This window comes from Pogona vitticeps, chromosome 1 (genome assembly GCF_051106095.1).
Source record: "Pogona vitticeps strain Pit_001003342236 chromosome 1, PviZW2.1, whole genome shotgun sequence".
Lineage (NCBI taxonomy): Eukaryota > Metazoa > Chordata > Lepidosauria > Squamata > Agamidae > Pogona > Pogona vitticeps.
The window spans coordinates 166,495,598-166,518,018 of NC_135783.1; the positions used below are offsets into that span (position 1 = coordinate 166,495,598).

The window sequence follows — 22,421 nt, forward strand, 5'->3', positions numbered from 1 at the left end:
TTCTGTCATACATTTTATCTAACATTTTTCCTGCAACATCTGCTCTGCTGGGTGGACTGTATCCTGGTTTCAGTGATTGAAGTGTGGGTTTTAATCAGACAAAAAGAAGAGTTTGTTGCAAAACAAACTGGGCAATTTTTTCATCAGTTAACTCTTCTTCTGATCTGCTAAGTCTTTACCACCAGCTCACCTGTAGAGGCTCCTGGATGGTCAGCTTTTCTTTCTTTCTTTTAGGTGATCTACTGTGGGTGTGTGATTGAAACAGTATCCTGGACAGGTAATTTTGAAACTAAAACAGGGGGATAGTGATCTTGAAGGTGGATAGTTTCCAGAATCCTCGATGTTGATGATAGGATTCCCCTAAACAAAAAAAAGTCAATACTTGTTGTTATTTTATTATTTATGCCATTTAGTCTTACTAATTGTACAGTGGTGCCTCGCTTAATGGTGATAATCCAAAAACATCATAAAGCAAAAATAAAAAGCCCATTGAAATGCATTGAAAACCTTTCAGTGCGTTCCAATGGGCTTAAAACTCACTGTCCAGCGAAGATCCTCCATACGGCGGCCATTTTCGCTGCCTGTATAGCGAGGAATTCCGTCCCTAAACACAGCGGGGAGCCATTTTATTTACCCGGTGGCCATTTTGAAACCATCGATCAGCTGTTGAAAAATTGGTTCCTGAAGCAGGCAACCGATTATCGCAGAGCGAAATTCCCCCATTTAGACCATTGTTTTGCGATCGCAATTGCGACCACAAAACGATTGTCGTAAAGCAGATTCGTCATAATGCGGGGCAATCGTAAAGCGAGGCACCACTGTATTGGCTGCCACTCAGTACTGCCCAAAAAAGGCGTACTTGCTTGTTTGAACTTTTTATTTCTTCACAACAGCTTTATCAAAACGACAGAATATGCAGTTATAATAATGAATATAATTTTGTTCAAACATGACAGTTCCTCAAGACGGTCTCTAAGAAATATCAAGATACATTGCATTGTTGCGATAATTCTAGGTAACATCAATTTGTCTAATTCTACAAGCTTTACAGTGGTGCCTCGCTAGACAGTTACCCCGCCTGACAGTTTTTTCGCTAGACTTTGGCTTTTTGCGATCGCTATAGCGATTTGCAAAACAGTGATTCCTATGGGGGAATTTCGCTGGACAATGTTTGGTCCCTGCTTCGCAAACCAATTTTCGCTAGACAACAATTTTGACAGCTCCCTCCGCGCACACAAACAGGTGTTTTCGGGACCTAAACTTCGCAAGACAGCGATTTAAACAGCTGATTGGTGGTTCGCAAAGCGACTTTCCTATGGCTGAGCTTCGCTAGACAATGACGATTCTTCCCCATTGGAACGCATTAAACAGGTTTCAATGCATTCCAATGGGGAAATGCTTTTCGCTAGACAGTGATTTTGCTAAACAGCGATTTCAGTGGAACGGATTATCATCGTCTAGCGAGGCACCACTGTATTTATCTAAGATGCCATCACCTTCACTGGCCTTGCTGTTAGCCATGCTTTCTAAGGCCCACTTGACTTTACTCTCCAGGATGTCTGGCTCAAGGTCAGCAACCATACTATCTGGATTGTCCGGGACATCAAGATCTTTCTAGTATAATACCTGTGTATTCTTGCCACCTCTTCTTGATGTCTTCTGCTTCTGTAAGGTCCCTACCATTTTTGTCCTTTATCATGTCCATCTTTGCACAAAATGTTTCTTTAAGATCTCCAATTTTTTGAACAGATCTCTGGTTTTTCTCTTTCTATTATTTTCCTCTATTTCTTTGCACTGTTCATTTAAGAAGGCCCTCTTGTCTCTCCTTGCTGTTCTTTGGAAGTCCGCATTCAATTTTCTGTAACTTTCCCTATCTCCTTTGCATTTTGTTTCCCTTCTCTTCTCTGCTATTTGTAAGGCCTCGTTGGACAGCCACTTTGCTTTCTTGCATTTCCTTTTCTTTGGGATGGTTTTTGTTGCTGCCTCCTGTACAATGTCACGACCCAGCTTCCTGTTAAGGAGAACTTGGTCAGTGGACAGAAAGTAATTGGGAGTCCTGGTGACCTCAGTCAGGGAATACAACAAACTCCTTCTTACAAGTGTGCCCCCAAAAGATACTTGCTTACACTTAATAAAGTTCCACAGGAAGTTCCACATGAGCTTTGTAGTCCTGAAATCTACTTGGCTCAATTAGGTAGGACTCAGTAGCTTATTGTGGCCTTGCCTCTCCCTCTGGGAATGGCTGCAACAGGCTTCACTGTTCAAGAGACCAAAAGTTTTATAATTGATCTTTTTATTGAAAAAATATAGATTTACAGAATAAAGTCAGTTTGATGCAAAAGCATAGCAATAATACATTTCCAAGGCTTGTTACAATTATAATCAAGGTAACTAATTCCCTTTTGATTACAAAAGCTCTAAAAATCTCTAAAAGCTTCCTTAGGGTAGGTAAAAGGCATAAAGCCCCCCTTCTCCTCTTTCTTTAACTCTCTACATCTTCCCCAGTCTTTTCCCTGGCATGGGACAGCAGAGAAAAAAGACCTAGAAAAATTTCTGGTTCCATCAAAGGGAAAAAAGGAACAAAATGGAACACTGCACATGGCAAAAGTTCATTTTTCTATCTTCTAGGCTCCTCCTGTCTTCTTCGTCTCCCACACTGTTCTCCAATCATGGCGTAATGTGGTAGAAATAGTCCCCTCCTTCTCTTCTCATGAGAAACAGGTGTTTTTCTCCGTCTGTTCTCTTCTCCGCCATAGCAAGTGTCTGGTCTTCTTATCTTGGCTTGTACTGGTCTAAAGGAAAAACATTCCCACAGCCCCCTAGAATAACATTCCCATCATACAAAATCATTCTTACATAGAACCAATATAGATTCCATTTTACATTGTTCACAACTACATATCCCATCTTCATTACATGGTTTAATCCACATATTCACAACCATGACAACGGGCCTCCATGCATAGTTCTTCAGGCACTCTGTCCACCAAGTCTAGTTCCTTAAATCTGTTCTTCACTTCCACTATGTATTCATAAAGGATTTGGTTTAGATTATACCTGACTAGCCCAGTGGTTTTTCCTACTTTCTTCAGTTTAAGCTTGAGTTTTGCTATAAGAAGCTGATGATCGGAGCCACAGTCAGCTAGAGCTTCTCCATCTTTTGCTGCAGAGAATATAATCAATCTGATTTGGTATTTCCCATCTGTTGATGTTCTCTTGATAAAACTCTATTAGCTTTTACCCTGCTTCATTTTGAACTCCAAGGCCAAACTTACCACTTGTTCCTTTTATCTCTTGACTCCCTACTGTAGCATTCCAATCCCCTATAATGAGACAAACATCTTTCTTTGGTGTCAGTTCCAGAAGGTATTGTAAGTCTTCATAGAATTTGTCAGTTTCAGCCTCTTCAGCATTGGTGGTTGGTGCATACACTTGGATTACTGTGATGTTGAAAGGTCTGCCTTGGATTCATATTGAAATCATTCTATTATTTTTGAGATTGTATCCCAGTACAGCTTTTCCCACTCTTTTGTTGACTAAGAGGGCTACTCCATTTCTTCTACGGGATTCTTGCCCACAATAGTAGATATGATAATCGTCTGAACTGAATTTGCCCATTCCTGTCCATTTTAGTTCACTGACGCCCAGGATGTCATTTATTCTTGCCATCTCCTGTTTGACCACATCCAGCTTCCCAAGGTTCATAGATCTTACATTCCAGGTTCCAATGCAGTATTTTTCTTTGCAGCATCGGACTTTCCTTTCACTTCCAGGCACGTCCGCAGCTGAGCATCCTTTCGGCTTTGGCTCAACCACTTCATTAGCACTGGAGCTACTTGTACTTGTCCTCTGCTTTTCCTCAGTGGCATGTTGGATGCCTTCCGACCTGAGGGTTGGTGTCATATCTTTTTGCCTTTTGTTTCTGTTCATGGGGTTTTCTTCACAAAGATACTGGAGTGGCTTGCCAATTCCTGCTCCAGGTGGATTGTGTTTACTCAGAACTCTCCACTATGACCTGTCTGTCTTGGGTGGCCCTGCACGGCATAGCCCACAACTTCTCTGAATTACTCAAGCCCCTTCACCATGGCAAAGCAGCAATCCATGAAGGGGCAGCAATCCATGAAGGAATTTACAAGTTTAAAAGTTCTAAATAAGAAAAACAGTAGGACCCTATATCCATGGGAGAGAGGTTCCAAATCTCCACCCACAGATGTCATGGATAGTAACTAATCCATTTGCACCAAGCAGTGGCCCACATGAAGGTCTTTAGAAATGTCTGACATTGGCAGATGTCCCAAAAAATTAGGGGGTGGGGAATCTTGTGGAAAGTCCAGCCAGTAACTGCAGAATACTGAGAAGGGTGGTCACATGGGGGGTGGTAGAAAACTAGATGAAAGGAGGAATGGAATAAACTAAACTGGAAGGACATGTTTGACCCAACTGAAGCCCTTAAAAGGTGTCTTAAGCATCCTTCAGTCTCAAGAGACTATGGTAATGTGCTCTGAATAGAGCAGCGGTCCCAAACTTTTTTGGGACCATGAACCGGTTGGGGGCGGGCTCCTGTACTGCAGTGAGTCCTGGACCCTTTGTGCATGGCAGGAGAGAAAGATGAACACGTTCCATGTACGTTGTCTCTGACGCATTTTTGGTATCACCTGGCAGGACAAAGTTCCAAATAGAGTAGTCCTAGATGAGCTGGAATTTTTAGCTTGTATACATTACTGAAACAGCCACATCTACGGCATGCATGCGTGAAGGGGTGTCAGAGATTTTTCTCCATGGCCCAGTTCCAGGAGGCCCACGGACTGGCACCAGGCCACGAACCGGGAGTTGAGGACCCCTGAAATAGAGGACTTGGAACAGCATCTAGTGTGGCTGAGAAGGCCAATTTGAGAGTGACAATCCTTTTCGAACTGAAGACAAATACAATCTGTCCCCTGTCCAGCTCCCTGATTTTCCTGGTTTCGGGACTGTTTCTTTGCCTCAGCCTGCTGGACAAGAGTCTCTTCAAAATGGGAGAGGCCATGATGCATTGCCTGCCTCCAGGCTGAACGCCCAGATGTCAGTGTTTCCCATTTGTTGAGGTCCAGTCCTAATGCCTTCAGATCCCGCTTGCAGATATCCTTGTATCACATCTGTGGTCTCCCTCTGGGGCAATTTCCCTGCACTAATTTTCCATACAGGAGATCTTTTGGAATGCGACCATCAGCCATTCTCGTCACATACCCAAGTCAACATAGACGTTGCTGTTTCAGTAATGTATATATGCTAACAATTCCAGTTTGTTCTAGGACTACTAGTCATGAACAACCTCCAATTCCTGTGTGGAGATGGTAATAGAGGGAGATGAGTCCACACCCTGGCCCATGACTTGTGTTTTCTTCAGGCTGATTGTTAATCCAAAGTCTTGGCAGGCCTTGCTGAAATGATTCATGAGTTGTTGGAGGTCTTCAGCAGAATGGGCAACAACAGCTGCATCATTGGCAAAGAGGAGGTCCTGCATGCATTTCAGCTGGACTTTGGTTTTTGCTCTCAGTCTAGAGAGATTAAAGAGCTTTCCATCTGATCTAGTCCAGAGGTAGACATCTTCTGTTCAGCCACAGCACGAAGAACTTCATCCAGAGGGCTGCACATCTCTGCAGCTCTCCAGCAGGGAGAGAGAGAAGAAATGTTCTTGTGATGTTGTGCAAAACTTCTGAAACACTTACAGTATGTTGTAAGAAAAGAATGTTTGAGGCAGAGGATTTCAATGAATGGACTTCTTTATAAAGTACAGTGGTTCTGGATTAACCCTCGCTGTGTGAAAGCATCGTTGAACGGAACGTAAAAGCCCATTGGAACCAATTGGGCCGAATACTCACCGTTCAGCGATGCTTCAGGATGGCCGGCAGCCATTTTCCCGCCCTCCCCTTGCTTTACGAGTGCGTGAAAACGCTGTGCGCGGCCATTTTGGGGCTTCCGGCAGCCATTTTGTAGCCGCCGAACAGCTGATTGGTGGGTTGCAGAGCGAAGGTCGGTAAGCGAACCACTTACCGACCTTCGCTCTGTGATTTTTGCCCTATGCAGGCACCATTTTGCGATCGCATTTGCGATCGCAAAACCGGCCTCGTAGAGCGAATTCATCGCTCTACGAGGCGCCCGTTGTGTGAGGCACCACTGTACTAGCCCATATTGCAGTAAAGGTAAAATAAAGCATTGGATTCATATTAAAAAGTAAAAGGTGAAAAATAATTTTATATCAGCATTCCCTCTCAGGAGACTCGGAAACCCCAAATTCACAGAGGCTAGTCATAAATCAGCCCATTATTGTAAGGTTGGTCAGTGAAGAAGACCAGCTCTTGACTAAAACCACCACAAGGTATCTGTAACGATCTAGGCAGATGAGGGATAGGCACATGAGGACGTGCTTTGGAGCAAAGGTTTTGGAAGAAGGAGAGCAGACTTCCAGAATACAGCAACAGAATAAAATGCAATCAAGAACAATAAGAGCTGTCAGCTCCAGTGCTTTCCACAACAGGGACAACCTCTGTACCCATGATGTGAGCCATTGCCAGCCAGTGCCCGGATGATGAACGCCAATTTTATCCAGGGCCTTTTGAATAGCGTCTAAATCTTGGCTGATATTCTTTGTGGGCACATTTCGGATGCACTTTCCCTTCAAGAATTTACACAGGCCTCCTTGCCATACCATCAGAAATTCAATGCAAATCCAGTTCTGTTCACTAAAATTCCGGAGGTTTTCAAGCTCCGAGAATATAGATTTCAAAGCTCTGATGGTATGATTCCTGAGAATGGTGATCTCACAGTCTAGCTGAAAAGTCACTGGTTCAGATTTAAGGTGGCCCAGAACTACCAGGGTTAATGTGCTGAGGATTGGCTCAGTGATACCAGCTGGGGAGAAATTAGTGACCTCCAGTTGCCCCATAGTTTGGTAGAAGTCCTGGGTCAGTGATCTTTTGGGAATGCCACTCTCGGTGCCTGGGAATTGAAACAGGGTATGGAGAAAAAATGGGCAGAACCATCCCAGTCGCCACACTAGTGGATAAATGGTGGAAGTTTGAGAAGATGCCCCCCTCCTTAAGAAACCAGAACCCAGATTTAGCATAAAGAGGGTATTCACCGTTGTGCATAGGATCAGCTGTCAAAGTCAGGGAGGAAATGTTCAGTACCAGTTCCAAGTAGTGAAACAACACTGAAGTGTAAATAGCCAAATCATCATCATCTGTGGGTTTATCTGTGGAAAGATAAGCCTACCAGAGTCCAGGACCATGCTACAGTGATATTTGGTTTATGTAACTGGTACAGGGACACAGAGGTGCTGCACTCATGTATTTTCCATGGTGGTGTTTGTGTGTCTATATATGTATGGAGTATAGGAACACGACTTTCCCGGGGGCAACTGGTCCTTCAGGAAAGTGCAGACCACATCTCCAGGGCTGAATACAAAATAGCCAGGAGCCAGATCTCTCCAGTCTGTGAGACGCATGCCCTTCTGAAAATGTCTGAAGACTCCAAAAATGTCCACAAAGTTCTTGAATGTGTCCCTCGTGAAATGGAAGGGGACCCACAGGAATCACCTGGAACAAAGACGTGACACCCATAGTAGGGTGGCCTAGATAGCAAGCTGGGTGATCCTGATAAAGGCGGACATAAGCCTTCAAGAATGCATTTTCTCCTCTACCCATCAGGAGGTAGATGAGGAAAATCACAGTGTGGAGGAGGAGCTCTACTACTTAGAGATTTTGTTGGGTGGAGGCAGCTGGCGTGCATCATCCGTGGTGGAAACACCAATGTCTGTGGGAGCTCTGTTATCCAAGGCAGCCAGAGTTTCTGCAGGACCTTTTTGACACTTGTGTAGTGGATCCACTTCTCTGAATCTTCACAGCGGTATGAGTTGTCATCAGAACTTGCATGGGCATCAACCATTGCTCCTGGAAAGGAGGGGGCATTCCAGTTTTTGAGTACCATGTAGTCTCCCAGTAAAAAATCATGCACAGGGAAGGAAAGTCACTGATGAGGAGCCATGCATCTGTAGAGAGAGGAGAGGGACAACTGCAAGGCAACCACATAATTCCCTCAAATCTGCATCACCAAGTTCAAGGGAAGGAACATGAATGCTGGTTAGTGTCAAAATCCAGGAGTGGTGGTGGTGTCATCCAAACAGTAACTTATAAGGGGATAATTGTAACCCTGCCCTGGGTGCACACTGTAATCATGTTAAAGTGATGGGGAGGGCCAGAGGCCATTTTAACTTGCAATCCATGATGGTTTTTGTGAGAACACTCCTCAGAGTCCAGTTAACTCTTTTGAAATGCCCTCAAGACTGTAGTCTCCAGGGATTGTCAAGCTCCAGTTGATCCCAAGCTGTTCCTTTAGGATGTTAATTAATTTGCTTAAGAAATGTGAACCATAGTTGCTGTCAATACCTTTGGGCAGTAAGTAAGTACAGTGGTGCCTCGCTTAGCGATCGCTTCATTGAGCGACGAAATCGCTTAGCGATGGGGTTTTGACCATCGCAAGAGCGATCGCTTAGCGATGGTCCCTGTGGGGGAAAATCGCTTTGTGATGGTCGCAGGGAAGTGATCATGGCAAAGCAACCCTTTTTAAACAGCTGATCGGTGGTTTCAAAATGGCCGCCCACTGTGTGTTCTCGCTTTAGAGGCACCGAAAATGGCCGCCCCTATGGAGGATCTTCGCATAAGGTTAGTTTTGAAGCCCATAGGACCACATTAAACACATTTTAATGCGTTTCTATGGGCTTTTAAAAATCGCTTAGTGATTAAATCGCTTAGCAATGTTTTTCCTGGAACGGATTAACGTCGCTAAGTGAGGCACCACTGTATTATCGCTTTAACTAGCATTTTGGCTACTTGTTTCACTGTGTTGGCTTTTGTAGGGTAAGCTTCAAACTTAATGAAGTGAGCCTGTCCACAATTACCAAGAGATGATTTATACCCCAGTGGTGGGGGAAGCTCAGAAAAGTCAATTTGCGAGTGTTGGAAAGGGTTTGTTGCTCATGGTCTGCCTCCCATAGATGGGGGAGGTGTTTATCATCTTGTATTTGTTTTGAGGCAGCTGGGGCAGTGTAGGCTGTTTCAGTATAAAGGCCATTGTCACTTTGTAACGTAGATGTCCCTAAGTCCATTTCCCCATAGATGGCTATGCTGATGCATGTCTTGGACAATGTGGCTTAACAGTGACCAAAGCACAAAAACCTTTCCTCCGGGTACCACCCACCAGCCATCAGGGTTTTTATTTGCTTGATAATCCTTCCCTTGTTAGTCCTCAGCTTCTGTGTAATTTTGTTGTGTCATTGAGAGCTGTCGTGACTCCAGCAAAGGGCAATCATGGAGCATTCTTGTCCTTGCAAAGCCGCATGCTTGACAGCTACATTGGCCAGGTGGTTTCCTTCATATAGGATGGGATCTGGTGCCTTCCTATATCCCTGTATATGCATGATAACTATTGCAGGTGTAAAGTGTCTAGGAGCCGTAGGATCTGGGGCCCATTTGCAATCTTCTGTCCCGATGAGGTGATAAAACCTTGCTCCTTCCATAAAACTACATTACCATGCACGGTGGTGAAAGCATATTTACTATCAGTATACTGTATATACTCACCTTTTTACTTTTGGAGAGTTGAAGAGCCCTGGCCTGTGCTAACCAGTGAGTGAGCAATTTTTCCTCCATAAGGGATTTTTCAGCTGTAACTACTGTACCATGCTGTCCATGTGGCATTTTCTGCCAGTAACTTGGCTGGAGCTATCTACGAGTAAGTCCCAGTCTGCTTCCTTCAGTGGAATGTCTGTAAAGTCCGAGTGTGCTAGTGTAACCTGTTCTAGTAATTCAAGACATTCATGAGTTATGCCATCCGGTTGAGGCAGAGGGGTGGCTAGGTTCAGGGTATTGCATAGTTTGAAATATAAATCCGGACAGTTTAGTAGTGAGATCTCGTACTTTGAGTTCCAGGCAGGTTGAGAACTTACTTTTGCTGCGGTTTAACATTTGTGGGACCCCATGTGGGGTTAAGACCCCCCCCCCGGTTGTGTATTACAATCTTCTGGGCATCTAGCACCAGTAGAACTGTTGCTGCTACACTCTCATACATGCTAGCCAGCCCTTGGCAACCAGATCCAAAACTTTGGAATAGTATTCCACTGGCTGCTGGCAATTTTCCCATTGTTCTGTTAGGATTGCTGAAGCAGTTCCTTTCATTTCATGTACATATAAGTGCTAAGATTTCCTGTGGTTTGGGAGGACAACACCTGTGGTTCCATAAGACAGTGTTTAAAGGCAAGGAATGCTGCCTGCATCTCCTTTGTCCATTTCCAGTAGGAAATGTTTTCTAGTTTTAAAGATTCATATAAGAATTTTGCTCTTGTCTCATAATCCAGGCTCCATACTGGCAGAAACCTGTTAGTCCCAAAAAAAGCATAGTTCATTGTGGTTTTTCGGAGTGGACACTTACTGTATGGTTAAGTTTTCTAGTCCCATGTCCTAAGTGGTACCCCAGAAATCGCACTTCCTGTTTGCAAAACTGCTTTTTCTTTGGACAGTTTATAATTTTTCACACCAGTTCTTGCAACAAGTTAAGTGTAGTAAAGATATATTCTTCTTCCACCTCACATGCCACTAAGAAATCATCAATATACAGTATTGCAATAAAGTAGCTGCGGGAAATCTGAATTGCCCGTCTTCCAAATCTGTCCCCAGAGCATAAGAAAATATTATTGGGATATGTTGGAATTCTTGCACAACATAATTTGTGGGGGGAGATGTGTGGATCTGATTATTTAGAGTGGTTGGCTGTTGAAATAGAAGTATGTGAAAAAGGCATCTTTTAGATCCAGAACTGAAAATCGTCTTGCTGAGGGTTTGATTTGTGTTACAGTAGTATGGGGATTAGGAACCTCTGGTTAGGTAAATTCCACAGTTTTGTTTATTTCTCTCAAATCTTGTACCAGATACCACATTGGGATTTCACCTTGAGGAGTGGCTTTTGAAATCCTAAGATCAGGGTATTATAAACATACAAGATGAGAACATAAAACTAAGTGTCCCAGCCACTTGGACATTCTGTCCCACAAACTGCTTGAGGGCAACCTTGACAGTCTGTCTGCAGCCCTGTGATGGGCTGTGACATTTTCATATAAACATCAGAGAGATATTGATTACATGTTTTAAGTGCTTTAGTATTTTGATTACAAAGAGTTAAGGTCTAGTAAGACCATCTATCTGTTATCTTACATGGAAAATAATGGTAGCTTGCCATTGCAATTTAACTTCCTGTCTGTTGGACCTTTATTTTTATCTTGGCCCTACACCTCCGTAGATCTCCAGCAGGGAGAGGGAGAAGAAATGGCCTTCTGATACTGTTGTGAGAAACTTCTGAAGCGCTTATCTTGTAGGAAAAGAATGTTCAAGGAAGAAGATTTCAGTGAATGGGCTTCTTTATACTAACCCATACTGCAGTAAAGGGAACATATTCAATATATATTAAAAGGAAAAAGGTGAAAAATAATTTTATATCAGTGTTGAGAGCATAAATTATGAAAACAACTGATTTTAAGTAGCAGAAGTTAGTAAAAAATCCATTCAAATTCATTCTCATACAGTACATAAAAATTTTAAATTACTGATTCAGACTCTTAAAAGAAAAAGACTAGAAATTATATAAAGTATTAAGAATAATAAAGATGAAATACAGAATTGATCCAAAGATACAGTTCAGCAATTTAAGGAATTCTGTGGAAGCTTTATAGGTCAGGCAGTGTTTTGGCCTCCAGGACTTATTTAATCTAATACCACTCCCAACAAATACCTAATGACTTCAAAGAATATCTAAACCAGCTTACATCAGACAAGGAGACAGTAGAATCATAGAGTAATGGAGTTGGTGAAGAATCTATAAGGCCATTGAGTCCAACCCTTTGCTCAATGTAGAAATCAAAATCAAAGTATGTCTGACAGATGGCTGTCTAACTTTCTCCTGAATGCCTGAATGCACTCTCCTGAGTGCTAGAGTACTCGCCACCTACTGAGTTAACAGTAGTTAACTGAAAATGTAAAAGGAGAAAAGCTTTAGGAGTGTATGATTTTCAGGGTTTTATAAAAGTAAAGATGTGTTATATGTTAGTCAAACATATTACAGGTTCATGGAAATGAAGCAGATATTTGGACATCTTTCAGATTCAATTGTTGATGTAGTTTCTCACATAACATTGCAGTATAGTATATAGTATGCTGTATATATTTTGTATACTTCAGTGCAGCCACAAGAGAGTAATCCAGGAAACTCTGTGGAGTGTCATCTATGGGGTTTCCATAGTCCAACATCTTTCTGGTTCCATCTCCTTATGTTCTCCAGGCAGGGTCTCTTTATTTACAGAAACAGATTTCTTCTAAACATCATGGGAGGGTGAAATCTTGGGACTACATTTGTCAACTATCCCTGCTGAAATGTGTGGAAGAGAGTTAATAGGTGTGTATTGGTCATCAAACATAGAAGGGGGAATCTCAATGATTCTTTCAAACATAGAAAGTTGGCCTGTCCTCCTTCACTATCTGTCTGTGCTTTGATGCCAAGACTGAACTGATGAAGTGTACTGAGGTGCTTTCATACCCACAGAATAAAGCCACTTACCATTACATGTATAATAACTGATGAACCTACCATCATAATCCAGATTCTGAATATAGGTACTGCTAAAACTTTTAGTGAGACTGTGTAGTTCTTAAAGCAAAACTGCATTTTCACATTGGTGTGGCTATGTGAAGGTGGGCTATGTGAATTTTATAGAAGATATACAAGGTTAAAATCCTGTTGGGAAGAACCTCGTGCATAAAGGGAGTTGTGCTTTCCCCCCTCGTTACCTACCATCTGCTGTGTGATTGAACATATGACTGCTCTCCTAAGCTAAGGAAACTAAGCTTACTTGTCTGATTGCCAGTACCATTTTGGCGCTGATAATGTACATAAAAGATACAGCTTGAGAAGTTAGCAGTTTATTTAATGCCAAACTCCACTCATATTTCCCACCACTTCCATTTCTTCAAAGGGATCATTCTGGTCTTGGGATCCATTGGCAGAAAATAACAGTATTTTTGTTGCAGAAGACTGCAAAAAAAGAGGTGGTGGGATATATAAAAAGGAGAAGGCATCAGTATCTCTAACCACACACAGTTGCTCTTTGATGAATGTCACAACTTTCCTTTATAGAAAATAATCTCAAATAGAAAATAATCTCAGAGCATATGATATGTAACTGTCCAGTAAGGTCTCTAAGACTTGAAATGTCCCTTAAAAATTTAAAGATAATTAAATCAAACAACTATAGTTTCCTGAACCTTTTTACTTCATTGGTATTTGTGTTTTTCTTTTCAGACTATGCGAAGACATAGAAATGAAGTGACTATCGAACTTAGAAAGGCAAGTATATCTCTTTTTATTTGCTTACCTTGTGTGTGAAGTAGCAACAAAGAGTTCCACCTGAAGAACCTGGGTTTGTCACTTTTTATTTTGCCACCGAAAAAAGAGAGCAGAAAGTAAAGCTTACACTGAAGTTTCAAGGTGTATACATGGCTGTATTTCTAGAGATGCAGTTGTTCATTTCTATTCCTTTTAAGATAGCTCTATCAAAATGGTGCCATCTCCATTTTAAGCATGTCTGTTATGACCTCTTGATGCTACCCATCATTTTTCTTTTCAGAAAAAACACTGCTTTATCTTTGCATTTACATGTGAAGACCTTTAAACCTATTAATCTTGATGCTGGTGAACAATTATTTCCTGTGTTAGGTTTCTGGAGTGGGACCACTGGGTTCAAATGTTGTTACAGTCCAGGAAATGATGCCCTTTAAAACACTTCTGTTAGTGCATGCCATCAAATCCTGTAGGATTTGATGGCATGCACTAATAAATCCTGTAAGTGAAGAGTTTACTATTATTTACCTCTGTATTTAATACATTGGATATTCTATTTTGGAGTGCTTTGTATTTTAGGGCTATTTTGTGATCGAGTTGGGATCTTGGCCCTGTTCCACAGCTTCTGTCCTTAAACTGGTCCAATAGAAAAATGTAATTACTGACCAAGAACCTGTACTGTGGACATTTAAAGTAAGGTACAATGGGCCCTCGACTTACGAACGGCCCTAGTTACGAACATTTCGGGTTACGAACCCGATCTCATCGCAAGTAGGACACCCTACTTGCGAATGCAGATCGGGTTACGAACCCAAAAGGCAGGGAGAAAGGGCGGGAAAATTCAAATTTCCTGCCCTTCCTCCCTGCCTTTGAAGCTTTCAAAAGGCTTCCTCCAACATCGGAGGAAGCCTTCTGAAACCTCCAAAGCCAAAAAGGCAGGGAGAAAGGGCGGGAAGTTCGAACTTCCCACACTTTCTCCCTGCCTTTTTGGCTTTGGAAGCAAGCTGGCCGGCCAGGGAGAAATCGGCTCCCTCCTTCCACCCGATGGTGAGTCCCCTTCAGCATCGGGTGAAAGGAGGGAGCTGATTTTGCCCCGGCAGCCCGGCTTGCTTCCGAAGCCAAAAAGGCTGGGAGAAAGAGCAGGAAGTTCAAACTTCCTGCTCTTTCTCCCAGCCTTTTTGGCTTCAGAGAGCTCCAAAGCCGCCCATTGCGGCGGCGGGGAACCCCATGGAGGTCTCTCAGGGCTTGCATGCCACGATGGGAGACCTCTCAGGAGTCCCTGCCGCTGCGATGGCCGGGTGCCTGGCCGCTCACTCCCGGAGGCAGCGGAGCGCCAGGAGGCTAGAGCTGGCTGGGCGCCTGGCCGCTTGCCCCCGGCTGTTCAGAGGCAGCGGAGCACCGGCAGGCTTCGGACTGGTAAGTCCTTTTTTTAAAAAAAAAAACTTTTCTGTGTGGGTTTTGGAGGGTGGGTTTGGACTGGGGGGGTTATGTTTCTGTGGGGGGGTTTTGCAGTCCCAACGTGGGACTTGCTCTTTTTATTCTTATTCTTATTTTTTGTTTGTTTGTTTGTTTGAAATGCTGGAACGGATTAATTCCGTTCCCATGCATTTCAATGGGAAATGGTAGGTCGATTTACGACCTTTCTGAGGTACGAACGTCCTTCCAGAACAGATTAAGTTCGTAAGTCGAGGGCCCACTGTATGCCTTAATTAGTGCAACAGAATTCTAGAAAAAAAATTCCCAGACAGACACAGGGAAAACCATGATAGTCTGTTGCAGGTAATGTAAAAAAGTTCTTTATCAATATATATAGGTCAGCAGATTTATTATTTCATAAATCTCTTTTGGATTATAATTCACCAGATTATATGGCTGAAGCAATTTCATTATCTGATAACATACACCAATAGATTTCATTGTATTTTTTCAAGACTGAATCAGGAATATAATTTGCTGTAAGAAATTACTGTGATTTTACGGACACATTATTATGACACATTACTATGATTTTATAGAGACGTACCTACATCAGTTTATACATTCTTAATGAAAGATCTGTACTATTATTTTGTTCTTTTTCCATGTTCTTTCAACAAAGTTGCAAAAGAGAGAGAGATTAAAAATAAAGTGAAGTAATAATAAAATATATAATAAAACATACTAAAATATATAATAAAACATACTAAATCCTAATAGGATTTTAAAGGTACGCGAAATGCTAAATATGTGGTTTTACTAGTGGCACACCCCTAGTGAGTTTCCATGGCCAAGCAGGAATTTGATTCCAGTTCTCCTGCGTCCTAGTCTCACACTCTGCCACTACCCCATACTGCCTGTCAGAATTACTGTCTTCTGACATTGGTCTTATTGAACTCTAAATTAAACCTTTGTTTATTTTAATAAGTAAATAAGTGTTTGTGGCTGTTTGAGAGTGGTACAGTATCAAAATGTCATGGGTTATACATGCCTTTGTGACCGTGTATTTATGTGGTTTGTAACTGGGGGAAAAACTTTATACAGTAAAGTCTACTCCACAATAAATACATTAATAAGTGATGCTGTTTGTGTATCAAATTTTTTTCAGTCTGAGGGGAAGCAAGTTACTTTTATTTATAGTTAAGATTTAGAAGTTTCAGGCCTTTCTGCTGTAAGCAGCCCCTTATCTCCAAAGAGATTTACGGGGGTGCCGGAGACTGGGATGAGTCCGAAGTCCAGACAAACCTCTGACTGCTGAGCAGAGCCCTTAGGTCTCAGCAAGGTCCTGTCTAACACTTCTTCCTCAAAAGCCAATCTCCTTTATTAAGAAAGCAACACACACAGACAAATCCATGAGTTATACTCAGAATAATCTGGCTCTAAATCTTTGGTAGCAAACACACATGGCCAATTAGACATTCAACTAGTCTGTACAAGAACCAATGCATGCAGATCAAATCATTACTGCTTTATTGAAAAGAATTGCTTTATAAAAGGTTTCAGTTGATGGTAAAATAGTTCAGTAGGTACATTTTCATATCAAGACAAACGGAACACTCCCCTCCCCACTCCAGCTATAAAAATAAAGAAATGGAATTATGCTAACTAATAAAAAGCATAACACAGTCCATCTCACGTGTCTTGGGTCTTCACAGGCTGACGGTAGATGAAATCCAGTTGACTTCCATCAGTCCATGGTAGGAAAAATAGTCCATAGCAAAGTTATAATCCATTATGGGAAAAAGCACGTGTCTGACCTTTCTCAGTCCAACTCCATCTTTTTCCAACTTCTTACCAACTTACTTCTTCTTCCCAGAATTCTTCATAAGGAACACCCCCTCCTGGGTCTTGTTGTCCCACCTAACTTTCTCATGAGAGCTTGAGAGTTGTTATCATGTTTTGTGGCAGAATTATTTTGACTACGAAAGTCTCTGCTCTCTACCCATCTTAGCAACGAGATAACCATAGAGCGAAGCTTCTCTGAAACAGCATGAAAAACTTTCCTACTACAGAGCAGACTTTAAATCAAGATGGATGCTGTCAAGACAATATTAAATGACTACAAAACCCATTCTAGCATCTCATAAAAACACAAATCATCACATCTGCAAACAGCATTAATTTATGTGTAAAATTCTAAATGTCTCCTTGTAAAGACTAGTTAAAATTCATGAATGTATGGGGGAAACTACATGTGGTTATTAAGAGCTGTTGGCTGATGTATAAGGTGAACCATATCACTGGATGTTTCATTATCTGAACAGTGCACAACTTATACCAACAACTCTGAAATTCTGTGAGGAGGTGGTAGCTTTTATGTTATGTTGCCAAAACCCTAATTAGATTTGTATTAGGAAAAAATGTTTGTTTTCTAGCATTCTTGAAATGTTTAGATATCTATCACAGAAAATGGCAGATCAGCAGTGAGCATATTTTATTTTAAGATCAATCAGGGCAGAATGTTGCAATTTGACTTCCGTTTTAATATTTGCATTTATGTTTTCTGTGCCCACTGCAACTCAAAGGGAAGAAGTGCCAATCAGATTGAGAGCTAAAGTTGAGAAAATTAAAACATGAAATTTGATGATAAGGAAGAGATCTACTGTACAGTCTAATTCAACAGTCTGTGATGGGATATTGTCTGGATTTCTCCAACTCTTACTATCTCAATTCCTTTCAGAACAAAAGAGATGAGCATCTTTTGAAAAAAAGAAATGTGCCCCAAGAAGAAAATCTAGATGATTCAGATGTTGATGCTGACTTCAAAGCAGTAAGCTCCCTAATTATAAACCTTTCTCTTACTAAAAATATTTGATTTCTCTTGTTTGAATTTTATATTCAATCAAACAATGATATTTGTAGGAAAAAGCTCAGTAAGCTGATTAGAAGATAACATCTATTCAAACTACATCTTTATTTTGCTCAGAAAAGCTGCTTATAACAAGAATTATAACTAATTTTTTTTCTATTTAGCAAAATGTAACACTAGAAGCTATATTGCAGGTAAGTTGCTGAACAAAGAACCTTTTTATTCATTGTGTTTATTTGAATGATTGATTTTTTAAAAAAAACCCAACTCTTATCTTGCTGCAGAATGCTACAAGTGATAACCCTATTATCCAATTAAGCGCTGTCCAGGCAGCAAGGTAGGCATCTATTCACATTTCCTCTAAAAGATTGAAGTGCTATTAATGCTTTCTGTAAATAGTTTTTGTTTCATTCCTTAACTACATATTTATTTTACAGAAAGTTATTATCAAGTGACAGAAATCCTCCTATTGATGACCTAATAAAATCTGGAATTTTACCAATATTGGTAAAATGTCTAGAAAGGGATGACAAGTAAGTAATTGTTCATTTTCCTTATTTATTTTTAAAGACATCCTTCCAAATAATTTATGAGCTGTATGTAGTAAGTTTGCATTTTAAATGTAATTAATGTAATATCTTATTTATCCAAATACTGCAAAAATGTTGTTAAATGATTTGCTTTAGAATACATTAGAAACCAATGGATTACAGGAATTTTCTTAAGGTACAGTCAAAGTAATATTATTAGAAGACCCTGCACAAGATGTGCCCTCCAAGCTAGATATAACTTTCAACTGATACATTGGTCCAAATCCTCCTGCCTAGTTATGATGGCATAAGGCAAATGACATAATTTTGAGAGGTAAATTGTCTCATCCAGAAATCACTGTAGATAATGTCTATTATGTACTGAGTTGTGTGATAATGTCCGAACTGATATTTGCAATGATTTCTTCACATGGGGTAATTTGCCTCCATTTGCACAGCCATGCACGATTTTGGCCATTGTGGTTCACCCAGAACAATAATTCACATATCTATTATTTCTGCTCATGTTTAGAGAACATTTTCCACTACAAGGAACATATTACTAGGCATTGTAATCTCCTTTTGGAAGGACACAATTTCTTTCTTATTAAAAAAAATGTTTCCTAACTGATGGGGTAAACTTTTAAGTATTGCCTGGGTGGACACTAGTAATGGAAAAAGGTGAGCTAAGGTGGACACTAGTAATGGAAAAAACTAAATCTACTTTCCCATAAGGTGAAAGAAATCTTGTATGGCTCTTGTTTACCCTTGCACTTGTTTACCTCTACACTTAGATGCAAAGCCCACAAAACTAGATTCTTTTTGGTTATAAATTAATTTCATTCCTAACACTGCAGCCAGGGATAGGGACACTATTCATCCTCTGCCAGAGCCTCTTTCTATAATCTTTCTATAAAAGGATGAGAAATATGAAAACATAAAAATTGACAAAAGAAACATACTGTATCCCCAAATAAAATTTCTTGTGGGGGATTAGAGCAGGAAAAATAGAACATTAGCAACAGTTTAAAAAAGAAAAGAATTCTAGAGTTAAAAAAATTCAAAGCATAAACAGCTGCCCATCTTGACTAAAGTGAGTGATTCGGGTAGTGATTCGGGTAGATCTAGGTGGGAGGAGGCGTTCTGTCAGATATTGAGGTCCTAAACCATTTGGGGCTTTGTATGTCATCATTAGTACTTTGAAATCAATGTGGAAATGAACGGGCAGCCAATGCAGGTTAGCCAGAGTAGGGGAGATATGTTGGTGTTTTCTCAGCCTAGTAAGAAGTCTGGTCACCAAGTTCTGCACCATTTGAAGCTTCCGCATCAATCTCAAAGGTAGCTCCACATAGAGCGCATTACAGTAGTCTAATCTTGAGACTAGAAGCACATAGACCAGAGTGGCAAGGGCTCCCACATCAAGATAGAAACGCAGCTGGGCAATCCGCCGAAGATGGAAATAGGCGGTATGGATCACTGATGCTACCTGTTGGTCCAGATATACACCCAAACTGTGAACCTCACTCTTTGAGGTAAGAGTCACCTCCCCCCCCCAAAAAAAGAGAGCGATTTTCCCAAACCACTGATGTCTGGGCCACGCACCCTTGGGACTTCCATCTTGTCCGCATTCACCCACAGAACATTCACCTGCATCCACCCCAGTACAGCCTCCAGACAGCGCTGAAGGGACGAAAGGGCATCCACTGTTGATGGAGAAAAGGAGATGTAGAACTGGGTGTCTTCAGCGTACTGATGACACGAAGCCCCACAACCCCAGCGGCCTTATGTAGATATTAAACAGCATTGGGGAGATAATCAAGCCCTGCTGGACCCCACAATTAAGATTCCACGTAGCCAATACACTCTCCCCAAGCTGTATTCTCTGGGGAGAGTCCTCCAAGAAGGATCGGAGCTAAGCTAGCACTAGATTGATTCCCAGCTTGGAGAGCCCTCCGAGGAGGATACCGTAGTCAATGATATCAAAGGTGGCTGAGATATCGAAAAGGACCAACAGAGACATTTTGCCCCATCTTCCTCCCTCAGCAGGTCATCAAACAGTGCGACCAGTGCCATTTCTGTACCGTAGTGCAGCCTGAAGCCCGACTTAAATGGATCCAGGGCATTGGTTTCATTCAAAAGGGCCTCAAACTGGTCAGCCACCACCCTCTCTACCACTTTGCTGAGGAAAGAAACATTGGCGATGGGCCTATAATTGTCCGCCACCAAACTTGGTTTCTTGCTAATGGGCCTAATGAGTGTCTCTCCCAGAGAGACCCATTAAATATTGTAGTGGCCCATTCGGTTGTTATAGGCCTGGCTGCTTTGATTAGCCAGGTCAGGCAAGGGTCAAGGGAGGAGGTGGTGGCAAATTGGCATTTTAAAAATGCTGCAAATTGGTCAGGTGAAATACTAGTAGGAGGCCAATCACTTAGACCAATTCCGGATGGATCACAGACTATATGGAAAAGTTCCGCCTGCTGATTTGAAAATTTGCTTATCTGGACAGCGAAGTAAGCTCGACTGGCAGCCCTCACCCTGGTAAGGTAAAGGCTAGTTGCGATCCTGACAGGTTTATGATTATAATCCATCAGGTTGCATCTCCACTTGCACTCTAGCCTTCTACTTTGCTTCATAGTTTGCAGCTGTTGGTTAAACAGGGTGCTGAAGGAGCTCTGCAATGGATAGGGTGTTTAGGAGCGATTGTATCAAAAGTCCTGGTAGCGGCAGCAAGCCAGCCATCAACCAGAGCCTCGACAAGAGCACCAGTAAGATCAGCCAGAATCCCTCTAATGGAGTCCTGGAATCCTATAGGATCCAGTAATCTTCGAGGGTAGACCATTAAAATAGGTCCCTGCTCCCTGCGGAGAGGGAGAACCACTGAGAGGTTGCATTTAATTAGGCAGTGATCCGACCATGACGAGGGGACCTACACAAGGTCGGTCACCATCAGACCACACTCACTTCACTCGGGAGAGAACACCAGGTCTAACGTGTGACCGCACATGTAGGTGGGCCGTTACCATGTTGAGACATGTCCAAGGAAGCCATGGTTTCCAAGAACTCAAGAGCCAGACCTCTGCCTCCGCATGAATATTGCAGATGTTACAGTGTTGTCCAGCTGTAGTTGATTGAGGCACTTAGAGGTCTTGATTTTCTTGATTAATAGTGCCAGACCCTTTGGAAGTACATTGTCAAAGAGCAGTGCTTGAACAGGATGTCCTGGGCTGAGAAAAAACAATCCCAGTATTTGAAAAATGTGAAAAATCTGAGCCAAGCCTGCACTGAAAGCTTTGCTGAATTAATTAACCACTGTCTGCTGGTGAATTGACCAGATGTGTCTGTAGTGAAAAAAGACACCCAGGCACTTGAACTCTCTAACCTGCTAGATAGTATTACCGTTGAAAGACCAGAAGAAGGGCTTCCATGATTTGCCAAAAACTATTATTATAGATTTGTCGAAATTCAGTTGGAGCTTGTTACGTAACAAGTACTCATAGCAACCACTAACTAGGTGCCGTAGGCCGACCCTTGTGCTGGACAGGAGAACCATGTCATCTGCATATAATAAGACTGGATCCTGTAGGGGTCCTAGTATAGAGCTGTGGCCATTAATCCTGTATAGGAGTGGAGCAAGATCATTGATGAATAGGTTAAACAAAGTTGGTGGCAGGACGCAGCCTTGCTTCACTCATCTGTTAGAGAAAATCTGACTGGAGAGAGCCCCCTGCATTGAGATTTTTATACGACAGGTAGAGCCCACATGAAGTTTTTGGATCAGAAAGAGAAGCCTCCTATCAATATCCAGCCTAGAGAGCTTTAGCCACAGGATATCTCAGAGTCAAAGGCTCCTTTTAGATCTAAGAAGGCTTTAAAGAGGCAGGTGCTGCTCTGCGAAGCATATTTGGAAATTAGATGTGAAAGGATCGTGTAATTATGTAACACACCATTGAGCCCTAACAATGTCATCTGGGTGTCCCCTGGCATATATACTTTTTAACATTTTACTGTATCTTACTCTTGTACTGTATGCCAATAAAGGTACTGAAACTTAGAGGTGAATTTTTCATGTAAACAGTTCATGTTCTGATATATCCTATTCAAGTCTCTTTTTGTAATTGCTTTTTTCTACAGTAGCCACTTTGAGATCCATAAGAGACTATCCTGGGAGGTTGAAGTATTCTGAA

General features: G+C 41.8%; 1 protein-coding gene across 4 annotated transcripts in view; it reads left to right on the plus strand.

The window, feature by feature from the left end:
* KPNA3 (karyopherin subunit alpha 3) overlaps window positions 1-22,421 on the plus strand; it is a 110,316-nt gene that overhangs the window by 19,223 nt on the left and 68,672 nt on the right. For 3 of the 4 annotated variants that reach the window (XM_020796734.3, XM_020796735.3, XM_078378316.1), the window contains exons 2-6: window positions 13,384-13,428; window positions 17,579-17,668; window positions 17,872-17,901; window positions 17,992-18,044; window positions 18,145-18,240. In XM_020796734.3, the coding sequence (XP_020652393.2) occupies window positions 13,384-13,428; window positions 17,579-17,668; window positions 17,872-17,901; window positions 17,992-18,044; window positions 18,145-18,240 (314 nt within the window). Of the gene's footprint in view, window positions 1-234; window positions 278-13,383; window positions 13,429-17,578; window positions 17,669-17,871; window positions 17,902-17,991; window positions 18,045-18,144; window positions 18,241-22,421 lie in introns of all 4 variants that reach the window. The other variant, XM_078378313.1, reaches the window with a different exon arrangement.